Below are 27,818 nucleotides of genomic sequence, written 5' to 3' on the forward strand. Positions count from 1 at the left end.
CAGTAAGATAACCTCTGGAGCTGCTTTTACTCGCTGATAATTGAAATGTAAGTTTTATTGTATTTATAAGCTTACTTGCCTGACTCTCACAATCTTTTAGAATCTGGAAAGATTACAGGACATAATTAAAGGATCTCAGTTTTCTTATTTATTGTACTTCTGCAAGGGAATTAGAAGTCAATTAATGGTGACTTTAAGAAATGGATTTAGGGGGCTCTCTTATCTCCAGGAACACTAAAGGCCTCACCCCGAGGGCAGGTTAACCTTTTGCAGAAATCATGCCTGTTATTTTATTTGGCTTATCATCTCTCCAGTAAGATTCTAGACACCACAAATTTGGAACCAATTAAAATGGTTTGCTCATCATGGAACACTACATCAAAAACTATTGATGTAATGTATGGTGATTAACATAACATAATAAAAAAAATAAAATGGTTTGCTCAGTAGAATGTAGGTGAATTGTGTGAACTGTGTTTGTATTAAATATAATTATAAAGATTTCTCAGTAAAAAATACAGGAGTATTTATCTTCAGGAATCTGATTTCTTTTTTCTGAGCTAAAACTAACTTGATAAACAACTTTTGTCTTGGCTTTTTGGCATAACTTTAATGAACATTACTACAAATAAATAGCATACGTGCACTCTGTAACATTTATTTTGAACCAAAGAATAAGTATTGTATAATACCCATATTCATGATGAACATGTGAAAGGGTAGAGGTGGTGAAAGGGTGAAGTCCTTGTTCAACTTTCAGTGTAAAATCTGAATACATCTCTTGATTATGGTTATAGCAGATGAAATTCACACAGTTGTGGAAACTCAACCGTATAACAGTTTGCTTGGGGCAGGGGAGGTCTTTTAGTTTTAAAGAAAGGCATGGTGTGTTTAAAAGCCTAAGCAACACAAATAATGAAGAACAATTATTTCTTTCTGCCCAGATCCCTATTAATCAGCAGTTTTGAGTCCCAGTCCTGACCTTGCAAGGATATAGGGTTCTCAAAGAAGTGTGTGTGTGTGTGTGTGTGTGTGTGTGTGTGTGTGTCTGTGTGTGTCTTTGTGTGTGTGTGTGTCTGGGTGTGTGTGTCTGGGTGTGTGTGTGTCTGTGTCTGTGTGTATCATGCTGTTTGTCTGTTTCCGGGAGATACATGGTAGGGAGCATACCTATCTAAGGAAAGAAATATGGCAGAAACTGGATACTTCATTGTTATGCCTCTTTTCTCTTTCCTGCCCTGTAGGAAGTAGTTTCAGATGAAAGGCATCAAGGTGGACAGCTACTGGAAGAGCCAAAGTTGCTGCATTTCAAAGGGAACACCTTCAGTCTTCAGATCTCCATCCTTGACATTCCCCCATTCCTCTGGAGAATCAAACCATTCACTGCATGCCAGGTACTGGCCAAATGGGCTGCTAACAGAAATAGCTTTGCTTTAACCAGCAAGCAGGTCACTGAACCCTGGTGAGGGTACTCTTGACTTACCTCCTCCTTTAAAAGTATGGATTTAATCTCAGAACTGTCACAGAAATGTAGCAATTCGGACTGCACGCAGAGAATTAATCATATTGTCATCAACTCACAGGTTTCTAACAGGTGAGGGGAAAAGATGCCTGATGTCAGGTAATGTGAAATTTCTCCTCTCCCTTAAACTCTCGCTCAGCATAGGTTGAAGATAGTCATTTAACAAGTTAGAGCGAGGTTGGTTGGTTAGTGGTTTTTATTAAAACCAGTTCATTATGAGACATGGTTTTAATCATGGTCAGCTGTGAAAGGTCTGGATGTCAGTCCTTCAAAGGGTGACAGTTCTGAGTTGTGGGGAGCTCTGGGTGCCCAGGTAGACACAAGAGGTTTTGTCCAGAATATATGAAGTGCTTGCCTCCAAGTAAGCTGGGTAAGATGGGAAGACAAAATTATAAACTGAGAGCCAAAGAAAGGATCATGCCTCTTAGAATCCTTTGACAAATATATAAACATATTTCTGCATTATTATTCACCTATCTCTGTATCAGAGAATTTTAAAACATTGCAAAATGACTTAGAGCCTCCTCAGATGACTTTTAGGGGATTTGAGTAATTGCTTAGCATAGAAGGATCTCTTATCAACGTGTGACCCTGCCACCGAATGCTGTGGAAATTCCCTGTGATGAGTACTGTCATCATAAGCAGCTAGCTGATCTGCAATTGTTTCCTAAACTGAAGTCACCTGTGCTTCAGGTAACAGGACAGGTCCTTAACTTTGGAAAAGCTTCTGGTGGGCTCAGATTGATCCAGAATCACAGGAGGCTTTCAGATGTCTTTGTTTCTGTCATAACCTGTGAGCCCTGTGGGGTTTTAACCTTTCCATCCTTGCGGCATTTATTAAAAACAAAGACCAAAAACTTGCACAAGGTAAACCAGCTTGTCAGAATGGGAACAAGCCAAATCACAGAGAGAAAAACCTTGCCTGAGCCATGAGAGTTAGGAAAAAAAGAAGAAGAAGAAGAAAAAAAAAAAAAAAGGTTGACCCACCAGTCCTTTTGCCTTCAAAAATTCATGATTTTCAGATGGGACAAGGTTGTATTTTCCTGTTTACTTTTCAGACTTCTCGTTACCTTGGGAAATGCCCCTCTGCATCCTCTTTCGGGGCATTCAGAGCAACAAAAGCATCTCTTATGGCCCCAAACCATTTTTTTGACACATTCAGCATATTTCCTTATAGTGAGAGGTTTTCTATGAATAAATGGATTGTTTATGATGTTCTAAGACCTAGGTGTCTCTGTGTCCAGGAAAGCGGTATTCAGAGTTTCCGGTCCAAATTGAACTTCAGGGCATTGTTAAAACAGGTCCTGAAAGTCATGTAAATTCCTCTGTATTAATCTTTATAGGCTTAAAGGCATCATTCCGCTGGATCTAATGCAAGTGCCTCTGTCCAAAGTAACTATTAAGTTTAATGTTTAGAGATTAAAAAAAAAAATCAGATGAAAGGACCATAACTTTGCACCAGCCCTTAAACAATAATTCCAACACCAAGAATTCCAAGGAGAGCCCGGGGCAGGAAAGGCATTGGGGGCTAGGAGCCTGGGGACCTCGGAGCATGCAGCAGGCCCAGCCAAAGCCAAAGGGCATTGGCTCACACGAAAACCCAACAAGCTTTACTGCGGGGATGGGTTGGATTGCCATGGACGTTGTGAACATGGATAAATATTTGCCTTCTGTAATTGAACATAATTTGAAAGAGTCTTGGAAGGCTGAGAAATAATTTAATTTTCTCTGCACCAGGAGGTTTGCCACTGAGTTGCATTTCCACTTCATTTTTCTTACCCACAAATGGCTTTCTGCTCTATTCCTCCTTTCCCACCCCACCCCCGACCACCCTCCTTGCCGCCAATTGTCTTGCCCCTGTCATCACTGAAATCCCCTAGCCTGTATGAATACATATTGTCCTGCTCTTAATGACCCTGCTGCATTTGCTCCAGGCATCAGATGTAAGCACTTCGGGGAGGGTTTGTGTTCATGCTGCTTGAACCTCATGTAGAACATGATGTGCACTGATAAACTTGGCGTGGATAATAGAGAATGGCTTTTCATTAGGGCTTTGCGGATGGGAACTAACTGAGAGCTATTGGCAGGGACAGAAAAGCTCACTCTTCCTGAGATCATTTATAGGTCTCTCCTTCAACTGGTAAATCTCCCTGTCGTCTTCTGTCATCTTCCAGCTCAGTGCATGGAAGACCTCTGGTCTTCCTCTCTCCCCCTTTCTCTAACTTCACATCAGGAATCTGAGAAGTGACATATTCCACTTGGTACCCAAAGCCTATTCTCGGAAACCTTCCTTTCTTCTTCTGGGAAAGGTGGAATTTACCGGGAATTTTCAGGCTTGGGAGGTACCCACTGCAGAGACTATCTGCCCTATCAGACACCAACCAACTGCATGAGGAATGCTTTTAGAATGGTGTGGATTCAAGATTGGATCCAGAGCTATGTGCAGACACCCTGTGTATAGGCAGACCAGCTAGCTTTGAAATCCAACTGTTGGGTAGGTTCCGGAGGATTACAGTTGATGAAATGCTATGCTACCACCCACAGTGCTAGTCCCCACCCTGCCCCCACCCCCCCGAGAAAAACAAGTATTCCTTCTCTTCTTCTCAGGCTTTTTAGGACTTGACCACAGTTAGAGATTCCCCTCCACAGATTTAGCAGACCTCGTCTAGGAGGTAAATAACTCCGCTTTCCGTAGGTTACTGGGATCTGGGTGCTACTGAGTCACACGTTCTGCTATTTTTTGCTGACTGTGGGGTGGAGAAGCTGGAATAGACAGTATACAATAAACTATTATTTTTTAAATCCTACAGAACACAAAGTCGTGCTGTCACCTCCCTAGGATAAAAGCAGCTGTCTTTTCAGCACACTTTGTGTCTTAGGGAACCCAGTGTCTGTCTCCTGCTAGAATGTGATTTACATTCTCTCCATCTGCTAGGAGCCTAATTATAATGGAAATCAAAATGAAAACATTTCCGGAATTCTTTAAACACCCATAACTTTGCTACGCTTTGTCCTCCCATATTACTTTCCACATCATTCCTCTCACTCAGTGAGCATCTTGATAGTTTTTTTAATAATGAAAACAAAGATGATTGCCCTGACAACACACTAATCACAGTGCTTCTAATTCTATTACTTTTAAATGTTTTGTCAAGCCCTATTGGCAGCTGTTACTCAAGCCAACAATAAAAAGAAATATTCTTTTGATACGGTCTTAAAATCAGAATTTTATAATGTCTTGATTGTGTGCAGTGGGTTGCAAAGAGAGAAGAGAGTGTGTGCTTGCGCACACGCTCATTCTCGTGGCTTTCTGCACGGGAGGATTATCCCTGCAGTGGGCATTACTCTCTTACCTTTCTGCCACCATTCTCTGGAGAAAATAGAAGAAATGTAGCAAATTATACCAGAGAAGACACTTTTCAATAAATGGCCAGTACCATTTTTTTTTTTTTTTTAGGAAAGGAAGCATTATCAAGGATTCAGATCCACCGCACAACATGGAGGTCAGTTTAAGAGCAAGACCTTGAATTCAGCTCTGTCTGACCCTGAAGCCCAAGAACTTATGTTATGCTGTAATGACTCAAATTTCCATTTAAAAACACAAAGACCTGTTTAGTTTAGTTTTTTTTTTCTTTTTTTTTAAGAGTGGGGGAAGGGGCAGAGGGAGAGAGAATCTTAAAGCAGGCTTCGCACTCAGCATGGAGCCCGACACAGGGCTTGATCTCACAACCCTGAGATCAGGACCTGAACAGAAATCAAGCATTGGACACTTAACCAACTGAGCCATCCAGGCGCCCCCTTAGTTTTCTCAATTAGGCAAAAGTACCTGTTAACCATGGAGCCCTGTGTTACAGTTTCTTTCATGAAAGGGGGTGGTGCAAAGGAACTATAAAAAATGTACTAGTTTGAAGGAGAGTTCATTTGAGGGCTATTAAAATGAAGATGGGACAACAAATGATGGAAGCACCAGGCAGGAGACTCTGTTTAATGTGGCAGGCATCAGGGGGCTATACTGGGCCCCATCGCAAAGGATTCTTGTAACAAGAGCAGAGTTCCCAGGCGATCTGGTCGCATCAGTGAATGGTGATAATTAGTTTTGAAAAGGTAGAGTTGTCAGAGAAAGTAAAGGCCAAATAAAATGACTTGTTGTGATTAGGGGTATAATGTCAGTGATTGATCATGAGATAAATTCCAGAGACGTAGCTTTTGGGAGTTCTCCACAGAGAGGTGGCAGTGAGCAGACGGGATCTTGAAGAGTTCATCAAGCAGAGAGAGAGGTGTTGGAGGCTGAGATAATAAAGTAAGTATTACCCCCAGCTTACAAAATGGAAGAAGCCTTAGGGGGGAGAAGCACAATAAGAGGTTGGACAAGAAGAAGAAATGGCAGGACTTGTAAATACATATTATTATTTATCTGGTGTAGAATTTGGTGCAGGTGAAAAAGTCATTTTTGAGTGTTGTCATGAAAATGAATTCCTCCAAAGATTTCTGGGGGACCTCACCAACCAATCTCACTCCTTCCCTCTGCTTCTTGAGATGAAAATTCCACTGCCTTTCACTTGGTTTAGGATTAAGAACAAATGAAACAAAACCACAAAACCCTTATACTCCTTACTGGGATGTATGGTAGGAGCTGGGGCATGAGTTTCTTCTCTCAGACTTGCTCAGCTAGGGCTCCTCTCTTCAAGTGGACAACAATCAGAGTCCATCCCTCCTTGCTGATCCCCCCAGCAAGCATCCAAAATCCAGACCTGTGAGACTTCCAGTAGAGAAAACTAAGCTCAGAAACAAGCAATGTGCCCATTAGAGCTCAGGAAGAACTAGGTAACTCCTAGTTCCTCCGAGTGAGTAGTCTGAATTTTAATCATGGCCCCAGTCTCCTAACACATGATGGCTTCATCATCAGTCACACTTCAGAGTATCAAACCTCCAAACCTGATACATCTTCTGCCGCCTGCCACTGTTAATATTGGAGAAAATGATATTTATAGCAACAGGTAAAAAAAAAAAACAGTACATTAACGAGAAGAGAAGAAGAGAAAAAGGTGAGGATGAACGTTACTAGAGGCTGGTTATACATGGTCATTGCCAAGAATCTCAGCTTGATTTGAGCAGGAAGGAGAGACTTTTTTTGTAAATGAAAGAATATCAATGAGTGACCTCTAGTTCGCATTACTGTAAGGCCACATGTCTGAGCACAGTCTAATCAGTGGCAGACACGGACTAGTAACAGGGGAAAAGGCTGTATGTAGATTTTATTATTTCCCCCCTCATTTAGTAAAAATTGCTTTTGCCCCTCATTTGTGAGTCTTGTGATGGTAGAGACTGAACCTAGTTTCTTATTATTTCTTATTGTTTATCTTGTACAGCGTCTGGTCATTAGCAGTGCTGAACGGATGAATTGAGTGAATGAGGAGTTGACAAACAGGACTGTTCTGGGCAGCTTAGTGTGTTTGTGTATCTCTCTGGGATGTGTGTGTCTGTGCATGTGCGTTCGGCAGTAGGTATAATTTTTATGCTGGATACATTAGCAATATTGTGTTCAGTTTACACACTTCTGTAGGAGCTTGTGTGGTGTTGGGATATGTTCTTGTCAGTCAGTTCTTTAGCATAATTTTTATTTAAGTGAAAAGATATCATCCTACCCCAGGCTTAGGGAGAAGGATGGACCAGAAGAGTCTTCTCAAGAATATTTTTTTCTCGTGGGAAAACCATGAGGATTAATTTTTGATAGTATCCTAATTGTGTGTGTCACCAAGTGAAATCTGAGTTCTTGCGCTGTGGTTTTGGAATTCAAATGTTATCAATTGGAATTGACATTAATTACTTTCTGTGCTGCTTGGCATATGCTGGAACATTATTTCTACAACAATTCCACCAAAGTCGCTGAGGCAATTATCTCTGCTGCAATCATTGTCATCATCATCATAATTATTGCTATTAAGTCTCTCCTAGTGTCCACTCGTCTCAGCCGGGCTCTGCACACCATACCCCTCTTCTCTCCCCCGTTTCCCTGCAGGAGGTCCCATTCTCCCGCGTGTGGTGCAGTAACAGGCAGCCCCTGCACTGTGCCTTCTCCCTGGAGCGCTACACGCCCACCACCACCCAGCTGTCCTGCAAAATCTGCATCCGGCAGCTCAAAGGCCATGAACAGATCCTCCAAGTGCAGACATCCATCCTGGAGGTGAGTCCTTGGTCTGCAGGACCACTTGACTCCATTTCGACAGGACACTAAGATTAATGTACCTATTTCAGTAGTGCTACACAGGGTCTAAAAGAGCTTCATCCTTGTTACCAATAAGGGCAAATAAACTTTTTCTCAGGCTGAGGGTTGAACTGAGCTTCCTATTGGGCAGAGAAACTCAACCCATCAGAGCTTAGGCTCCATGGAGAGCCCTTTGGGGAAAGAACTGGTAAGGGCTTTTTATACACAAAACCAACGAACAATCTAATAGTCCATTGTAGGTTTGGAATATCTCCTGAGATTCATTGGTGGCTGATGGTACATTTGAAACACATACCATGAAGAGGCACAAGGTCACCATGGAGCTGTTTTTCTACTGGTTCTGACCAATTTTCCAGAAGTCGTCTTCAGGACCTGGGTTCCCTGTTGTCTTACAATGTCTCCTAGCCCCCAGGTTCGGGGTTCTGCATAGCCCCATCTCCACTGAATCTAGATTCATTGATGCAATCATGTACAACAGAGTAGATATGTCTCATTCTACAAAGTAAGGAAATGCAAGTGCAGAGAAGGAAAGGACACTGTCCAAGGTCATATCACTTTTGAAGGGCAGAGTTAGAATGGGAGTCAGAGGAGAATTCACTTTTGCAAAAAGACACTTGATTTCTGCCATGGCTCTGATTTGCCCTAAACCACTGAATGGCTTCATGGTTGTGGACTTGGCTTAGAGAGATGATGGCGTTCCTTCCTGAATGGTTATTTGAGGGTAGAGGGCTGGAGTAGCTGAGTGGTAGAATGAGGGGAAGCACATGTGATGCTTTTGCTGAGCAATTCTAAGGTAATCCCTGGCTAGTGTAGAAAAACACATTTTATTGCTCATCAGAATATATATATATATATATATATATATATATATGCATGCATGTGTACAGGCACACATACATATTTATGTACAAATACATAAATAATATGTATTTATTCATTCAGGCTTGGCAGAAGGTTTAACAAATGTTATATACATAACTACTCAATTTCGGGGGTTTTTTTCTTTGAAAACCTGTAGCTTTATAGCATTATCACTTCACTCCATTCTCATTTCAATTCATTGTTTATGCAAAATGAGCATTGCTAATTCCCTGAATAGTTTTTCTGAAGAGCGGATGGCTTTCCAAAGGATTGTGCCTCAAAATTGATAGCTGTCTTTACTGACATGTTTGTACAGGATTTGCATTCATTATCGCCAATTAACATTGTGCGCCAAAGTAGTTGTGATTGGAAAGGTAGATCCAGAAACATAGGGTAGGATATTTTGAGAGTCTTCCTTCTTGAACAGTCATGGCATATTTAACTCAATACATTTCAAAGTAAAATAAAAAGTTGCAAGAAAGTTTTAAAATAAACACAAAAGGAAAATCCAAGCAGATTTTCCTTCTGGTGTTGAGAAGCAAGCATGAAAAGGCGGGACAGAAAGATGACCTCCGATGCAAACTGACCTAAAATGTCTGATCCCGATCAATGCAACAATTCCAGGCTTAAAAGAGTTTTTATTTTTTCAGGCACTCCGATAGAGAGGACCAACTTCTGCTATTACAGGAAATCCATGTTAAAGGACTGTGCTAGAGTTGATACAGCCTGGTACCTGTGCTCCTTGCTTAAACAAATTTTGGAAGTGCACAGGAGGAAAATCTTACCCTTTACTCTCCATTTCCTTGTCTAATGCTTCGCAAACTTACAATCACTTTGAAATGCCTTGAAAAAGACGATACCACCGTATCTCTTGATAGTAAGAGGCCAGCATCCAAATAATATTTATTCACTGTTGGGTTACCACTATCCAGTTTGCAGAGGACTGCATTTTAGAAGCTCAATTAACCCTTTCGATCCTGGAAGGATTTTATTAATTCTTCAAGTGTTACTGCTGGCATTTGGCCCAGTGCTTCACCATCTCTTTGTTAATAACTGTATTTCTTAGGCAAATCTCTTATTTTGTCAGCAGAAAATTAAGAACTTTTGAAAGCCACTATATTTTGGTACCATTTCATGCGCTTTCACAGGTAACCATCCAGCTCTGCAGATTAAATACTGTGCTGTCACAATTTGACATGATGTAACATTCTCAAAGAGGTCAACCTTCTTGTCCAAGATGATAAAACCAATAATGGGGAGCCAGAGTTCCCAACTGAGGTACCTGACGTCAAGGTCGAAGTCTGGATTTCCATACTAGACCATTTCCAGATCCCAGTCAGGGAAGTCTAATTTAGCAATACAGACTGTGGGCCTTGTACATAATGTAAGTCTTCTTTCTGGGGGGCTTCAGCACTAGTGACAAACATTGCAGCATCAAAAATTTGGTCTTTGAGTATGAAAGTAGGTGAAAATTGGGAAGTTCTTTCCTCAAGACTGCAGAAGGATGGGACGGCCTGGAATAAATGTTCATTCTATAGGTCTTCAAGAATAGAATAGATTTCCCACTTGTCAGTCTGCCTGGAAAGGGAGGTCTTAAGGTCACTCACATTCTTTCCAACTCCAGGACTCTCATTCCTGGCAGAAACATACATCTACTGATAGATCTAGTGAATACAAAGTATCCTCTTCCCCGAAAAATGACTTGGATTTTTGTGATAGTTCCAGAAAAAGTGAAGATACGTAAAGTGCTGAGAAACTGGGATTACCTGGGGAAGTGACAAGATACATTCTAGACATGAACTTGAATTAGTCAGTGAGTTGGGAATAATAGATCAGTAAGTGCATCATACTTTATGGCCTCTAGGCTGTAAGACCCTGCATTAGGTAGTTTTAATTAGTAATAGGATTTCATTGATTAAAGATAATAAAAATAATAAGGAAATAAATCTTTTGAAGCTTTCAATAGATGTCTGGATTTTTTAAGTATCTGTCCCTCTCCCCACTCAAAAAAAAAAAAAAAAAATCCCTGTATCATTAAGCTCAGACCTCCAACTTCCTACCTTACTTTAATGGATCCTCTTAGTGTGTGTTTCACGAATTTAACAATGGAACCAGTCAAGGTAAAAGAGATACATATGTATGTCATTGTATATATATTTTAAATATCTGAATCAATACACTGATTATCCTCATTGAAAGGACTTTGGTTCTTTATGTTCAGCCTCCCATCCATCACATTCCTTCGTGCCTCTCATCTAAATGGCTTTCCAAATAAATACAATCATTCGTGTCATTCTCATACTTAAAAATTATTTCAGTGATCAAAATAATGTATTTTTTTTTCTGTCTTTTGAGTGACCATTATTGTGTCCATCTGTAGAAGCAGGTGGTTCTCTTTAAATGTAACCTCACTGAATTACCTAACAATTATCACCAATCGATACTCTGTAAAAGCAATGGTATCACCGCTCTAAAAATTGTGGAGTGAAGCAAAATAATTTTACTAATATTGAAGAGAAGGGAAGAATCCCTAAGTAATTTATTGTATCATCCCTTGTTAATGTAATATTATTGGAGAATTCTTTTTTTTTCTTTTTTTCGTAGAAAGAACTTAAATGGGAAACTTGCATGTTACAAGTTTCCCTTCAATCAATTCTCTTATCTTTCTTCCAGAAGTGGTGGAAGGTTAGGGGATGATTTGTCTGTTGTGAAATGGACAGAATACTTGGAATTCCTCATTGATTTACAGCTCCCGAGCTAGCCAAGTAGCAGCCTCTTATCTCAGATGTGCAGAGAATGAAAATCTGCTGTTCCTCTGCATATTTAATTTAAACAATCAGAAAATGTGATGTATCTACAGGATTCTTATTACTTGGCCCAGCTGTCTTTTAGAATGCACCATAAATGTTAAAGTGTCATCCTTATGCATGGCAAATATTTAAAGTGGGAAACTTTATGAGGGAAATGGGGGCCCACTTACTAAACTGTCGAAAATAGAAAAAATACTTAAGAGTCGGTCTCCTACAATATTTTATTCACTTTGAAATCCTACCACTTCTGTCCTGAAGACTGTGGATCGGGGTGGTCTCTCTTCTGCCAACAGTAAAGACAGAGCATGGTGAGCTTGGTCCACTCAAAGATGCCATAAGAGATTGCACAAGCCAGACCTGTCTATGCAGTCCTTTGTCATGGATACTTTCAGTGTTTTCAGTTTCACTGGCAAGCCACCTTTTCACATGTGAACACCCTTTGGTACTGATTTAAATGACAGCGCCCATGTTATCTTCCTTAGAATTCCATAGAATTCCTTTTTTTCCTCTCTACAGTTTCTACCATCTTTTTAAAGCACATCCTCCTGCCTTAAGTCAGGAAATTGAAGGAAATCGTTTTCAATTTACATTTTTTAAAGGCTAGGAGAAACTTCAGAAACCATGATTGAAAATGTTGCTCATAACCTATTTCATACAGCAAGAAGCCTGAGTTGGTTCATTTTATAACCAGCCAACATATCAGAATAAGAATTGTTCATTTTGCCAAAAATCACTAGTTACCCACTCAATTTCTATTCAATCAATAGCTACTCATCCTTCAAGGCCAACCGAAATGCCTCCTCCAGGAAGCCCTTCCTGCTCTTAATTCCTGAAGCATAAATCTAATAACGCTCAGCATTTTCCTTTTTTTTTTTAGATTTTATTTATTTATTCATAAGAGACAGAGAGAGGGAGAGGGAGAGGGAGAAGCAGGCTCCCCGCTGAGCAGGGAGCCCGATGCGGGACTCGATCCCAGGACCCTGGGATCATGACCTGAGCGGAAGGCAGATGCTTAACCATCTGAGCCACCCAGGTGCCCGCTCAGCATTTTTCTTAACCACCTGCTTGTCTTGAAGCAGGGTGGCATAGAGAAATGAATCTTGGTATAGGTATTAGGAAATCAGACTTCTAGTTTCAGCCATGTTACAAACTACCTGGTTATTTTCACCACATTTCATAACCTTTGTGGTGTCTATATAAAAAAAAAAAACATGCCAAAAGACTGATTAGGAAATTGGACAGATGTCCTGGAGCATCCAAGGTCACTGAGCTAGGAAGGATAAAATCATACCCCAAAGCAAGGTCCCTCTGCCTCCAAAAACGTGCTTTTCTATTGCCCCATGCTAACACGACATACTGGAAGAATTTTGATGAGTGTTGTTCTATAATATTCCAGGGAATAGAACTAAAACCAGTAAGTAGAATCTATTTAATATGATAATATGTACTTTGAATTTCCAAGCAGAAGTTATAATACGCAACGTTTCTCAAATGTATTTGACCAGAGATCGGCTCTTTCTTGGAACATCTTCTGAGAAACCCTTTTGGAAATAATGTGTTAAGGCACTGTGTTTCCAAGATACAGCCCTCAAAATGTAACTGTGTCAAATGGTTATGGAACAACAAAACATATTATCATTAATAAGATCCCTGCATGAACCAGCTTCCTCAATTAACAGATTCTTGAAGACAGAAGACTCACTGAGGTTTATAGCCATGTGAGCCTGGCCACTTGCCAAGAAGGGCTCTCACAGCTGTGGTGTCCGCAGTAGGAAGAGGTGTTAAGGTTGGAAAAAGCTTCAAGGCAGGATCCCAGAAGAGTTCATAAACTGCACATGTTGGCTTAAAGGAAAACACAAGAACACAAGAGGACACATTCCTAACATGAAGGATAGTTCTTGGGGTTAAAAAGTCCTAACTATTCCCTCAACCCCATCTCAGATTTGATGTTTTAAGTTCTCTTTATATTATTATCATTATATTTTCTTTTTTGCTGTATAACCCATTACCATAAACTTAATAGGACAAAACAATACCCATTTACTGTCTCACATTTTTTGTAGGTCGAAGTCCAGGCGTGGCATAATTGGGTTTTCTGATCAGGATCTCACAAGGCTGAGATCAAGATGGTGGCTGGGCACACATTTTCACCTAGAACTTAGAGTCCTTTTTCCAAGCTTATTTGGGTTGTTGACCAAATCTAATTCCTTGCAGCTCCCTATTTTCTTGCTGGCTCTTGGACAGGGGTCATGCTCAGCTCCTAGGGGATGCCCTCAGGTCCTAGCTCCCTGTCCAACTCTATAGACAGTTCACAGCCCTGCTGTTTGCTTTCTACCAGGCCAGCAGGAGTGATGCCTCCAGATAAGAGCTGCCTCTTCTTTCTTCTAAAGGTCACCTGATTAGGTCAGGCCCACTCTGGAAAATTTCAATCAATTCATAGTCAACTGATTAGAGACCTTAATGAAGAAACCCTTGTGTCTTGTAACCTATCATAGTCACAGGAGTAATTCAATCAGGTACTTTTTGGCTTTAAAATTCTGTTGGTTCATATAAACTTATCAGCAGCCACTTTAATCTAACTGATGTCTGTATGGTTTCACATTGGAGATGATGATCTGATTGCTGGGATGCACTGAAATCACCAGTCCTCACTGGACAGCTCTAAATCAGAAGCAGGGTGGGCAGCAGGCAGAAGCCTTCCACCACACCCCAGGCTCTAGACCTCCTCATGGACTCCTGGCGGGCGCGTATATGACCAAAGCAATGTCATTCTGAAACAAGACCAAAATATTTACTACGGAATCACTCACTTCACAATCAGGGCGGGGCAACACAAACTTAAAGATGATCAATATATAATCAGGTCCCCTCTGTAGCTTTCCTGACAGGTGCCTACCCAGCCAGCAACTTGTATTAGCCCATTCGTCTTTGGTCAGCTCTAACACATGTTCATTCCTTACACTGAACTGAGATCTGTCATTTGGGGGCTTCTTCCTACTGATTCTAGATCTATCCCTGAGAACCGCCCCCCCAAAAAAAGAAAGAAAGGTTTAATTCTGCTGTCACCTGACATCTCCCTGGATGTAGGAAGCTGATGATTGTGACCCCCCCACACACACACCCTCGAGTGGAAGACACTGTCGTAAATCTCCAGTACACGATTCACGAGGCTGCCAGAGAAGTTATTTACTATGTTAGAAGATAGGGGAACGTGTCAATGTATTTTACAGAGTCTGTCACAACAGGCAAGCATGTTGTGCATGTGCGTTAATAGATTTTCTTAAAAAAAAAAAAATAAAAGTGTTGATTGGTAATGCTTCCGTTGAGATCTGACCATGCTTTCTTTGTTTGTAGAGTGAAAGAGAAACCATCACGTTCTTTGCACAAGAGGACAGCACTTTCCCTGCACAGACTGGCCCCAAAGCCTTCAAAATCCCTTACTCCATCAGACAGCGGATTTGTGCCACCTTCGATACCCCCAATGCCAAAGGCAAGGACTGGCAGATGTTAGCACAGAAAAACAGCATCAACAGGTAACTGGGGGCAGCTGGAAAGAGGTTACTCCTGAGAGTTTTGAAAAAACGAAGGGGGTTGGGTGCATGCATGTGATTTCCAGGCGCTGATATCTTTATCAATCCCTCCAGCCATATTTCATGTGAGGCCTGGCTACGTATGTGGGCATGATCAAGAACAGGACACTATGTGTGACATTTCCTTCCACCCACTCTGCCTTCGGGGACATTATAGAAAAGTCTTACTTTGGTCCTGGTCCCATCTTTAGGTTGGCTAACTTGGGCCACCCAAATGGGGGTAGAGACTAGGTCATCTTGGTCCTTGTGGGAGATCCCAGCATGGTCTTGAGCCAGTGATAACAGAAACAAAGAAGTAAGTGTCTCCCCGCTCCTACCATCTGGCCACCTGAAGTGTTATTTCACCCTTCATGGGGACATGCTCAGCATGCAAAAGTGGGTGCTTCAGTACTAAAAGTTTGAGGATGAGAATTCCCAGATATGAAGGCAGGGGACACGAAACAAGCAGGTAACCTAGACACGTGAACGAGTCTGCTACTTCACCAGGCTCCCATGACTAATGCTAGCTTTGTAGTTAAGTTGAGAGTAGAACAGAGAGATTCATAATGGTATTGATTACTTTCGATGAGAAGCTAGAGTGATGGCATCCCGGGCAGCACTGATGGGCAGGCAGCTTCGGCTGGGCTCGGAGGATAACCAGCAGGGAGAGGGCATCGGCAAGCAATACCTCCCCTCCCCCATCTCCCCCCATGCCCCAGAATGAATAGAAAGGAGAACAAGTTTTGCCAGAACCATTTTACTTGCCTTTTCCTCGGGTACTCTTTTTTTTTTTTTCTTCCTTTCTTTTGAGGCAAAGCCTTATTTTCTTACTGTTTGGCTTGCTCTGTCATTTCCATTTTGTGTTCTTTATTTCCACAGACATCCTACCTGACTCTTTCTTCTCTGAAAGGGAGGTAGGTGTCTGCCAGGAAGTGATAGAGTGCCGCTCCCTGTTTCAAAAGGGATCCAGAGTCCAAGAATGAAGGACCCAACTAGAAAGCAGTCAGGCTCAGAGAGGCAAATCAAGGAAGAAGGCATTGGCTGCCAAAGAAAAGGGAATTTGCAGAGACAGGCAAACCCAGAAAGAACAGATACATTCTTGAGAGTCGTATATTGGAAATGAAAGAATACAAAAATGTATATGTACAGGAAAAATAAATTAGGTTGAATATTTCCCAGCAAGTTTGACAAAGGGAAGAGATGTCTCATTTATAACCCTGAGCACCATGACAATGTCAGGCTCACTTTCTGATCAACACAGGGACAAGAATGAAAAACCAACCCAGAGAACAGAATTTGGTTGACAAAGAAAAAAGGGTGGGGGGCGGATTGGGCCCCCCTGTAAGGCATCCCTGGTTCTCCAACCCGTACCAATCTACCTGAAGACCCACTCACCAGCCCTCTTTTTCTACAATTGCAATTCATAGAATTCGAACTGCATTAACTCCCTAATCCATTCTGACCATAAGAGTTTATGATTTTTAATTCACCATTCACATGAAAATAATTGCCCCAAAATATCTGTGGATCCACAGAAGCTATCACGTTCCTCCTGCCTCATTCCATTTCATTCTCTGCTTACAGTCTACTTATGAGAACGACAATGAGTGCCCCAAAGTCAGCAGTTGGGACCCTTGCACAGTAGGGAAAATGCATTTCAGACTGGGAGACGAGAGTCAACAGCCTTTTGTGTCTGGGCTGTCATGAACAGGAAATGGCCGCACGGGAGCAGACCACCCCTCCAAGTGTCCAGGGTCCTCCGATGTGAACACTTGGGTGCCTATTTGCTTTGGACTGTCCCTAAGACCCCTTCTCCAGGAAAACCTAAATTTCCTTGACATAAGAAAAACAAATGGCCTACTTTATGGAAAGTTTCTAACACAGTGCCCAGAAAATGTTGATTTTCATTTTTTTTAAAGATTTTACTTATTTATTTATTTGACAGAGAGAGACACAACGAGAGAGGGAACACAAGCAGGGGGAGTGGGAGAGGGAGAAGCAGGCTCTCCGATGACCAGAGATCCCAACTCGGAGCTCGATTCCAGGACCCTGGGATCATGACTTGAGCCAAAGACAGTCTTAACCAACTAAGCCACCCAGGTGCCCCCTGAAAATGTTGATTTTTCAATCAGTGTCACTCTTTGCAATTTTCACTAATAGCAAATTAGGATGGCATGAATACATGTAATCTATTTTTAAATCTTCTTTGGTGAACATATTCAACTTCAGTGAATGGCATGTCCTGCCTCCCTCTTCATTCTCTAGCTTAGCCCTCCAAAAGTCATCTAACTACCAAGTGAGAATGGTGTAAATTGAGAATCAGCAAACTTCTTTCTGTTAAAGAACCAGATAGCAAAGAGTTTTAGGCCATAGAGGATCTGTTGTAATTGCTCGGTGCCATTCAGCCCTGCTTCTTCAGTGAGAAAGAGCCAGAGAAAATACATGGAACACAGCTATGCCTATTTGTGCAACAAACTTTCTTTATAAGAACAAGCAACAACCAGCATTTGCCCTATAGAACATGGTTTGCTGACCCCTCGTTTAAATAAATCTGCCCTCATTTAGTAAGATTTCTATAGGATCTTGTCGCTTCAGTCAGAGTAACACCAGGAGATGAGGCTTCTCAGTCAGTTCAGCATCCAAGCTTTGGGAGGGAGAGAAGGCGATAGGACCCTTTTGTGCAGACGGGCTGGTTCCAGCAGAAGGGCCACCAGCATATTCACAGAAGCAGAGTAAAGACTACTGAAAGCCACCTTGCACCACGTTAGCTCATTCTCATTTTGCAGGAATGGTCAAGTTCCTTTTATGTTTTCATTACCAAAAATCTGTCTTCTCCTACATGGGAAGAAGCCCCACGAAACAGAGAGGAATGGGGTTTTCAGAAGTAATTTGTCACAACTTCCTATTGCGTAATCCCAAATCACTGGCTGGGCTCGCTTAGGGTTACAGATAATTTAGCATAGAACGGATCACTAATGTGTGTTAAAACAGAAAAATCTGACATTGTCAATATGCGGACATTATTGGGCGAGAGAGCCATCCCATTGCTTGAGATCCCATCCACTCTGGGAGCACAAGAGAAAGGGTGACAAAGCACGCAGGCTTTGTTCGAAAATTCACCTTCCTTGATCTCGTGACAGCACTTTTCACCTGCTTCTCCGCCCCCCCTTTCAACTTCCAGAAGTATCCCAAAGCTAGCAAATCATGAAGGAAGAGTTTTCAAAGGGAGTGGGGGGAAACTTCATTTTTATTGCCAGTGAAAATGCTCCATACCCTCCTTTGGGGGAAATGCAAATGTCACTGATGATAATCTGCCTTTTTGCCAAGCAAGTTTCTACTTAGATCTGAATGGGGGGGGGTGGGGGGGGAGAAGACTCAGAATATAAAGTGAAAGGCTTAGCAATCGATGAGAATGTGAAAAATGTCAGTGGTGTGTGTTATGAGGCAGCAACACAGGTGGCCTTGCAATTTGCCTGGCATATGGATCACACTAAGGAAGCTACACAGCCTAGCAAAGAATGTCATCGAGAACAGTTGCAATTATAGATTCTGTGAGCAAACTTTGACTATTACTCAGAGTCCATACTTGCTGCATTTGAAAGCCGAGATTGCACATTTGTTCTCTAAATTCTGCTGCAATAAACCCTCCACTTCAGTGCTCCTGGCCCCATGTGATTGGTAGGTGGGGAGTGCTGAGAAATAAAGAATTGATCACGTGAAAGTAGATGGCAAGGAACATCGCTGAGGACCGAACAGATTAATGTCGGAAACGAACTGCTTCAGCCAAAAGTATTCTCCCATCTCTAAACTTCCCTAGTGCTTTGTATTGTGATGACACTATGTATCTTTAGTTATCGTTAAACCCACCAAGATGGTTCTCTCTACTTAGGGGAAATCCGGTGATTTTTCTTTGAATGAAGGACACGAACTCTTTCATTGGACACTAACAATGCTTTACCTCAAAAACTTTCTTCCTCATAAATAGAGTTGATAGGAATAACCATCAAAGGATTTTCCAAAATTGGTCTCCAAGGAAAACAGTTTACACGGCTGACATGAGGGAAGATTCTGGTCTTCTCTCTCAGCTCTTACACAGTCACCGAGATTCTACCATTAGCTCATTCTTCTTTAAGGCCTCATGATTTTCATATTCCAGAAACCCTTGTGAAAACATAGCCAGCTTGACCATGTTGCTATGGGAACAGCTGCTGGAGAAAGTGCATGAGACATGGGAGTCTGAGCCGAGGGGAAGCAGCCGAGATGGAAAAGAGGGTGCCAAGGTGGAAAACAGCACATAATTACATCCTATTAACAGTTTTTCGTAATAGTACACAGTTGAACCTTGAACACCACAGTTGAACTTTGGAACTGCATGGGTCCACTTATACGTGGATTTTGTTTTCAGCAAATACAGACCAGTGCTGTAAATGTATCTTCTCTTCCTTATGATTTTCTTAATGACATTTCTTTTCTTTCGCCTACTTTGTTATAAGAATACAGTATATGATACACATGACGTACAAAGTATGTGTCAGCTGTCTGTTTCTGATCTCAGTAAGGCTTCTGGTCAACAGTGGACTGGTGGTAGTTAAGTTTTGGGGTAACCAACTGGATTTTTGACCTCGCGGTGGGGGGAGGGCTAACTCCCCACATTGTTCAAGGGTCAGCTAAAACATATTTCTAATGTCAGGGGTTAAAATAGTTTATTTTGGCTGTTAATGTTCATGGCTGATGGTGTAGCAATTGTGAGCAAATGAAATTTCTCAAACCTCATGGCTGATAAGCAGTGCTGTATAACCAGTTTTTCTACTAGGACCTCTAATGAGAAACAGAATCTTCTCCTACTGAGGTCATATCGTTTCATTCCCTCTGTCCACCCTCTTAATTGGATACACAGGAACAGCGAAATGACCAGAGGACAGAGGAAGGTCACAAGGCAGCTTCCTTGTCTATCTTGGAATAGCTGTTGAGAATTCACCACAAGTAGAGCAGCCCAGGTTCCAGGTGCCTTTTGGGGTGAGGGAGGCAGAGGAGAACAAAAGCCATACGGGATGCCTGTTTCCCAGGCAGGCCACTGTGCGGGGCAGGGGGGAATCTCGCAGTGACCACGGAGACTCTCTGTTTTCATTCCTGTGGTTTGGGGTTTACCATGATGACATCAAACTCCGCTTTCTTTGTTCTGCAGGCTGGAGGCTAGAAAACACATCCTAACCTTTCCGTAATAAAAATGGATGTAAGGGCGTCGTATCCCAAAAAGCCACCTTTAGGACTCTTCCAAGGAAATTTAATACATAGGGAGATAGATAGCATTTACATGGGTCCTTGGAGGCAAAATAGGGGGAAGCCCAAATCAGGTTTTCTGGTTCTGGCCCAGGAGGCTTATGCAGGGGGTGAAATGTGAAGAGCCCTTAACAGTGAAGCCAGAGGGACCCAGCACAGCAAAGCTTCATTCCACCGAGGTCAGTGACTCATGAAACTGCCCACTAATACGAAGCGGAAGCAGATAGCCCTGGGACAAGTGTAGCCGTGAACAAGCTGTATACGGTTTATAAGTGGCAGGTGTCCATCCTAAAGGCTTTAATGGAAAAGAAGTTTCTTAATGTTCCTCCAAGAGAACCAAAGCCATGCTTCCCTAGCCCCAGGCCGCGGGGACAAGGGCACTGTATTCCTTCTAGGCAAGGGGCGAGTTTGTGCTGATCCTTAAGGGAATAACAGGCTCTCCTCCTTTATGCTAATAGGGTTTTCAGAAAAGATGGACATGCCCAGGCCTCTCTTATAGCCTAACTAATCCCCTTCAGAAGAGCGGTCTCAGACAGCATTGAAAAAACTGGCAGTGTCCATTGCCTGAATATGAGGTGTTCATCATCTGAGAAAATTAAATTATAGGAAGGATTTTAACCTAATTCATTAGAGGATTCTTTAAGGGATTAACTGTTTCTTTTCAGGGATTTGTGAGGTTTTATCGAAACACATAGTGAAGTATTTTGCAAAGGGAGAAGTCTAAATATTTCACGATTCCCTTACTCAGCATTAGCACAGGGGTCTTTCCTCTCGGAACAGACGGTGGTCATTCTCCTTCACCCTCAGGATGCGTAGAAGGTCTCAAGGTTATGGAGTGGGAAAATTCGTTTAAATGAGACCTCTTTTTCCTTGATATTTCCCAATTCAAAGAAAACTAGAGATTCGACTTGGTAGTTTTCATGGCCATTTACTTCCAAATATGACAAATTGTCATAGACACTTTCATCCTGTCAGGAATGAAACTAGAGAATTGAAAACAACAGGGTCTATAACTGGCCTTATTCTCCTTTGGCAACTCATGGGTGGCCCTGAAAACTCCAGGTCCTTAAATGTTTGACAACGAAAAAAAAAAAAAATCCTTGCTATTCCCCTTCAAGAGCCAGATAATAGAAGAGACAAAAGGAAAAACCGAGAGGAATTTCATGGCCACATTAATTGACCTAAAACAATGAATGTACCTGCACCTGTCTGAGGGCAAGACAGAGTGGAACTCCGTGTTTTCTATTGCCTGTACCCCGTCCTTGTGGGTCCCCCCTGACAGCTGCCTTGCACTTGAAGGCACGGAAGACAATAGGCAGAGGTTGAATTAGGGCATCCATCTTTTACTTCTTTGGAAAATGCAGCACTGACTTGGCTTTATCCTGAAAGCTGCTTTGCTGTTTGTTGAGTACCCCGGGAGGTTCAAGTTTGGGGATGGAAGCCTGACAGGTGGGACAAATGTTTGTGTTTTGTCCAATTACTGCTGTTCAATATGAATGGCTTTTCTCTTCTGTCCGCACTGAAAGAACCATATGGAGGGCTGGTTTTGGTCACATACAAGGCTCTCATTAAATGAGACAATGAGGATGATAGCAGGGATATTAATATTTTTTCATTAGGATTCTGTTTCCATTCCCTCTGGCACTAAGAGTAGGATTATACACTGTTCCTATAAATGATGGCTCCCGATTTGTTATGGGCAGCTTAACTTAGTTTTCACTTTTTATACTACAAGCCTACTTGGAAAGAAGATATTTTTAAAATATGCTTTTTTAAAGGCTAAAACAATTCAGTTGACTTAAATGTAAATGGCAAGTTTGTAGAATATAAACAGACTTGCTGCCCTCATGTTACAGGGATTATTAGTACCCCCCCACAGCTGAAGGTGTTGGGTGAAATCCTCAATTCTGAACTAATTTACAGCATGCCCCTCGTATGAGGGGGTCTTCTGTGCTAATGACATTAAACTGCAGCTCTAATGTGGTCTCCAACTATATTTCAGTAGGAAATCCATTCTCCCAGTTAGTCACAAGAGCTTACAGCTTGCAAATAAAGTAGATCAGCCCCCAGGGTAGCAGGATTCTGAGAAACTGGGAGTTTGTTATCTGTAATTCAGAATCAAAGGGAGTCCCCTATAGGGTACACACAGTTGGACCTAAGAACACTGAGCCAGGCCAACTCCAGTGTGAGCTCAGAATGCCCTCCAGAGAGCTTCAGTGTGTTTCCCCAGGGCTGACATTGAGCCTCAGACCTGTGCCTGCCCCCATTACCCTTATCTCCCTGTTAAATGACTGAAGGTTTAGATGTTACTATTCCTGAAGATATTTACATTTGAATAGGCTTTCAAGTACTTAAGAAAAGGTGGTGTCTCTAAACTCACACCAAAGGGACAACGAGCCACTTTTCCTTTTCCTAAAACTAGCCCATAAACACATTGGAGGGCAGAATTTTATCATGGGCCCTTAATTCTTCCCTCCTCTTTGCATCCAAAAATGGAAACAGGCACAGTCATTATTCCCAGAAATCCTCAAATTTTAACCTAATTTCCATTATTCATTTAACATGGTCATTAATTTGAAGATGTATTTTGAAAACTGTGATTCGGCATAAAAATTTGGTTTTGGACCTATACACCATTATAGGTTGGCCTGTGTCTAGCTAGTGAAATCGCGAAGGTAAAGATTTATGCTCCCAATTCTTGTCCTGGCTTCCACCTCAATCACCGGATTTTAATTGAGGATAAGGGATGGGGATAGGAAAGTCTCAGAGGAAATTAATCATGGTAATAAAACAACCATCCCCCCCCACCTTGGCCGGCCCCAGAACGCAGGTGACTGAAGGCATGTAGGCTCAACAAGACAAAATTAAATTTAATAAACCATTACTACTCAATAAACTTACATGGGTAAATTTGTCCCACTGTCTTAGCATGTGTGTGTGTGTGTTTTAATGGTTTACTCTTTTAGTGGAAGTTCCAAGGGAAAAGATAAAGTCATCGATTCTAAAAAGCTTAGGACAAATAAATTGACCTGAAGACCTAGAAGGAGTCTAAAGTAAATTCCTAAAATTTAAGAGTAATCTTACCTGCATAATATGCAGAATCTTTATGACACTACAAAAAAACGAAATCTTATTTTTTCAAAATAACCTCAGTCTATCAGAATCCTAAAAGGCTATGACAAAAGGTCACCCAAAGTTCAGAGCTTAAAAAAAAATAACAATATGAAGCATCTAACACCAGCATTATAAACATTCAGTTCTTTAAACATGTTTCAAAGAGAAAGAAAATAATTAAGTTTTACTTTGAGGCATCCACCTAAATTTCAAGACTACTAGTTTTGCTAAATGTTCTGGTTGCATTAAAAAAAAAATCAAAGACACTCAGAAAATTGCTTAATACCAACTATTGCTATGAATTCTGTTAACAATATTCCCTGAATTGTGTGTGCATTTACCTGCTAGTGTCCAAATCCACCACCATTATGAAGAGAAATGAGTCACATAGACTGGGATCAGAATAATTTCAAAAGGGCAGTATGGAAACCACCAAACAGATGCATGGTATACCAATTTTCAAAACAAAACAAAAATCTGTGCATTTGCACACATGCAAACAGTTAAAATAATCCAACTATCTTGGAGGAATAGCCTATTGCATTAGGATTTTAGGGTCTTTTATATACTAATTATTCTGGGGTAGACAGGTAAAGGTAATTTAATAGGAGGTCTGTTTATCACAAAGCTAACTGAATCATTTTTAATAAGACTGATTATGTTCCTGTATGTATCTACTAAAATTAAGTGGAATTTGAGATTTGTGTGTGTTATGATGAATGTGCTTGTATAGAGGATAAATCGGAGCCATGCTTTGGGGAGCACATTTCACTTGTTACAATATGTTCAGAGACCTGTGCCAAGTGAGAGTTATATTTCTGCCTCTTTTGATCACTTAGCTTTGCTCTAGCCCTGGGTGCTTATTCTACAAATCAGGACGTTTGCAGGACTGCTGAGAACCAAATGGCTGGCAGGAACCCTTCGACAGTCCTGCTCTTCTTCCTCTATACTTAGAACACCTTCCCACCCCCACTCTCAACCCCACCACGTATTCATGAAAACTTCTGATATCCTGTTGGGACAAAGATTCATCCCGGCCTCCAAAACATATTCTGTATGCCTCTCCCAGAGTTTTATTATTGCATTTTTATGCCTGGGTCTTCCTGTCATGTCTTGAAATGTCAGAGATCCCTGAACACTTAACTGAGGATGAAGCTCTCAAAGTGCTTGAGGCAGGATGTGTAACTTGTGGATTCAACAACTTTAACCGTCTGGGTACTTATTTTCAAAGGCAGCACAAGACATAAAGTTCAGTCTAATCTTCTCTCAAATAGTTAGCACCTCTGGAAACCGAGCTTGGGTTGTAAGACAGCAGAGGACAGGGATCAGCACTACGGCCTAAAGGTCAGATCTGGCCCACCACCTGCTTTTCTATAGCCCAAGAGCTAGAATAGTTTTAGGTTTTTTTAAATCGTCAGGAAAGGGGCGCCTGGGTGGCTCAGTTGGTTAAGCGACTGCCTTCAGCTCAGGTCATGATCCTGGAGTCCCGGGATCGAGTCCCACATCGGGCTCCCTGCTCAGCGGGGAGTCAGCTTCTCCCTCTGACCCTCTTCCCTCTCGTGCTATCACTCATTCTCTCTCTCTCAAATAAATAAATAAAATCTTTTAAAAAAAAATCGTCAGGAAAATAAATAAATAACTAACTAAAATAAATTATCAAAAGGAGAAATAGTGTGTGATGTGACAACTGTAGGACCTTCAAATTTCAATGTGTCTCAACAAAGTTTTATTGCCATGCTCATTCACATGTGTCATCTATGGCTGCTTTCACACTACAATAGCTAAGTCGGGTAGCTGCTTTAGAGACCACATATGGCCCCTAAAGGCAAAAATATTTACTAGCTGGTCTTTATAGAAATATTCCTGGTACAGAATAAAAGCTTAATTTGGGCGTTAATAAGATCACAAGGAATCTAGTTATTCCCACAGGTCACTAGTCCACTGTTGTTCAAGGGAAAATACAAAATATAAACCCTCAATAGAATGATGAGAAATCTGTGCTTTTGCTTGCTGTTTTTTTTTTCTTTTTGAAACAACATTAGATAGCATAAATGTTTACCCATTCCAGAAATAAATGTGTGTTTATGATCTTTATTCTCAAAAAGGACATGGAAAGAGATTATCACACAGCCTTTCCAGAGTTCACTGACACCTAGTCTCTCAGTTTGCCTCTTTTTCAGCTATTTCTTCAGTTTGTGTTCTGCCTGAATGTTGGGAGGGGGGTGTCAATTGACTGAACAGACCTAGAGATATAGCAGCTTTCTCTACAAACATTGTCCCATGACCAAGAAGTGACAGTATTTAAAACAAAGTTCTTAAAAAGAACTAGGATCCCTTCAATTGCCCAAGCAAGGTTTGATTTGCCATTTCCATTAGTATAGAAATAAATAACTATATTTGATTTCAAGTGAGGGGAAGGGGCAGCTGGACGGGGGGGGGGGGGGGGGGGGGGGGGGGGGATAAGGAAAAAGATAAGAGAAACCGGAGAGAACATTTTTAAGCTGGCCTTCTCCCGCTCTCAATTACAGATTCGGATGTAGTAGAAAGTATATAATAGTACCCTGATAGTTATGCTATTTGGCAACCAACTAGCTTTAAGCAGTCCCTTGAGACCTTTGAATAAAAATAGCACTTTATTCAGTCAAAATTACTGTATGTGTGTGTGGTGCTTGTAAATGGTAATGTGCCCTTAAAAGCTTGTCTTCTCTTCCAAGTGCTCTTAGTTACATGAGTCTATTTTGTGATTATATGCTGAATGTGGTGAAGAAAAATGGTGCCAGTCTCAAAATAGGCAATTTTTGGTTGACTCTCAAAAATCTTTTCAACTTATCAAAATTTTACCAAAGGTGACATTTCTATCCCTGCTGTAAAAGTGCCTATGAAAACTGTGACCTTTAATCTTTTGTGTTGTCTTAATCTTCATCATAGCAAAGTCATTGTCCAAAAGGTTACCATTTGTTGTCACTGAAGATCCCGTATCATCTGAAAAAGGCTCATAGCAATCAGTTACTCAAGACAATGGATATTGAATAAACACCTGTCATAGTATTAGATAAGGACTGTTGCAGAATCATAAGATGATTAGCTATGATCCTTTCCCTTCAAGTGTCTGTAATCCTGCTGGGTGGGCAAAACTCACATGGAATATGTAAGCAGTTTATTCATATGAAAATTTAAGCACAACAATAGAATTCAGAGAAGAAATAAAGCATTTTGAGCAAAGAGTAGAGGAGAATTGAACCAGGCATTACGGGAGAGTAAGATCTTGAGAAACAGACAGTAAAGAGAGGAAGTGGAGAGAATAGATCGAATGAAAGCAAGAAGCAAAGTATTACCCAAGCCAGCATTAATGGCTCAAAGGGCAAAGGAAGACTTAGCATGTCAAAAAGAAAGCAGTAACATAAAAGGAAAAATCAAAAATAAATGTCCTAGTATGAGAAATTAGAAGGACATTTGTAATTACTGGGATACTTGTTATAGTTACAAAGGAGGCCAATTTGGAGGCACAGGAAAGATAACCATTTCTGCGACGTTGAGTTTGAGGAGGTGGAGAGATATCGAATCCGAGCAATCCCAAGGTCATTTGGAGACCTGTAACTAGCTCCCATTAACCTCCATTCCTACTGTAAGAATATCCATTGCAATTCATTTTTAATTCCCTTAAAATGTTTTATTTGTGCCTTTATTTGTGTTTTCATTTTCGTTATTCTTTGTTTAAATTTCTCTGTCTAGGAATTTATCTTATTTTGCTACACAAAGTAGTCCATCTGCTGTCATTTTGAACCTGTGGGAAGCTCGTCATCAGCACGATGGTGATCTTGACTCCCTGGCCTGTGCCCTTGAAGAGATTGGGAGGACACACACGAAACTCTCAAACATTACAGAATCCCAGCTCGATGAAGCCGACTTCAACTACAGCAGGCAAAATGGACTCTAGTCCGCGATCACTCGGGAGACAGTGACGGCCAGCTTCGGGACATTTGCTTTAGATGGGAAAGAGGCAGCTTTCTGCCCAGTGGCATTTGGAGAATTCAGCATTCATTTACAATCAGTGTGAATCCCTGGTTGAAGAAACTGAATTTTATATAGGTATAATATGTTCATAGGGAAAAGTACAAGCTCTCTTGAACATAAGAGGGCTCTCCTGTCTCGTGTAAATCTGCACTCGGGCGAACGCTTGATGAACTTTCTCAGCTTTGGAGTGGGGAGGATAAAAGTGAGGGCATAGCTAGAGAAAATTAACTGTGGGGAAAAGGTGAGCTACGATAAAGTCAGGAAGGCAGAGAGTGAATCGTGCAGGTTTTGAAACAGGTTTTTAGTGAGGTGCCCCAAAGGGCCAGCTGATTCTGGTACCAGATTGTCAGGGTTGTCTCCCAACTGGCATCCGTGAGGTCAGCAATTATGTAAAACCAGCTTTGCGAAGTGAAACGGGGTGTCCA

General features: G+C 41.4%; 1 protein-coding gene across 9 annotated transcripts in view; it reads left to right on the forward strand.

The window, feature by feature from the left end:
* The window catches only part of UNC5D (unc-5 netrin receptor D), a 530,004-nt gene extending 502,377 nt beyond the window's left edge, over positions 1-27,627 (forward strand). For all 9 annotated transcript variants that reach the window (XM_025886174.2, XM_073902454.1, XM_073902453.1 and 6 more), the window contains 4 exons: positions 1,242-1,391; positions 7,539-7,703; positions 14,771-14,949; positions 27,112-27,627. In XM_025886174.2, the coding sequence (XP_025741959.1) occupies positions 1,242-1,391; positions 7,539-7,703; positions 14,771-14,949; positions 27,112-27,316 (699 nt within the window). In that variant the 3' untranslated portion in view covers positions 27,317-27,627. The remainder of the gene's footprint in view (positions 1-1,241; positions 1,392-7,538; positions 7,704-14,770; positions 14,950-27,111) is intronic.
* The last annotated feature ends 191 nt before the right edge of the window (positions 27,628-27,818 follow it).

Source organism: Callorhinus ursinus, unplaced genomic scaffold (assembly GCF_003265705.2).
Source record: "Callorhinus ursinus isolate GAN/ISIS: 27379988/994484 unplaced genomic scaffold, GSC_fseal_2.0 scaffold17, whole genome shotgun sequence".
Lineage (NCBI taxonomy): Eukaryota > Metazoa > Chordata > Mammalia > Carnivora > Otariidae > Callorhinus > Callorhinus ursinus.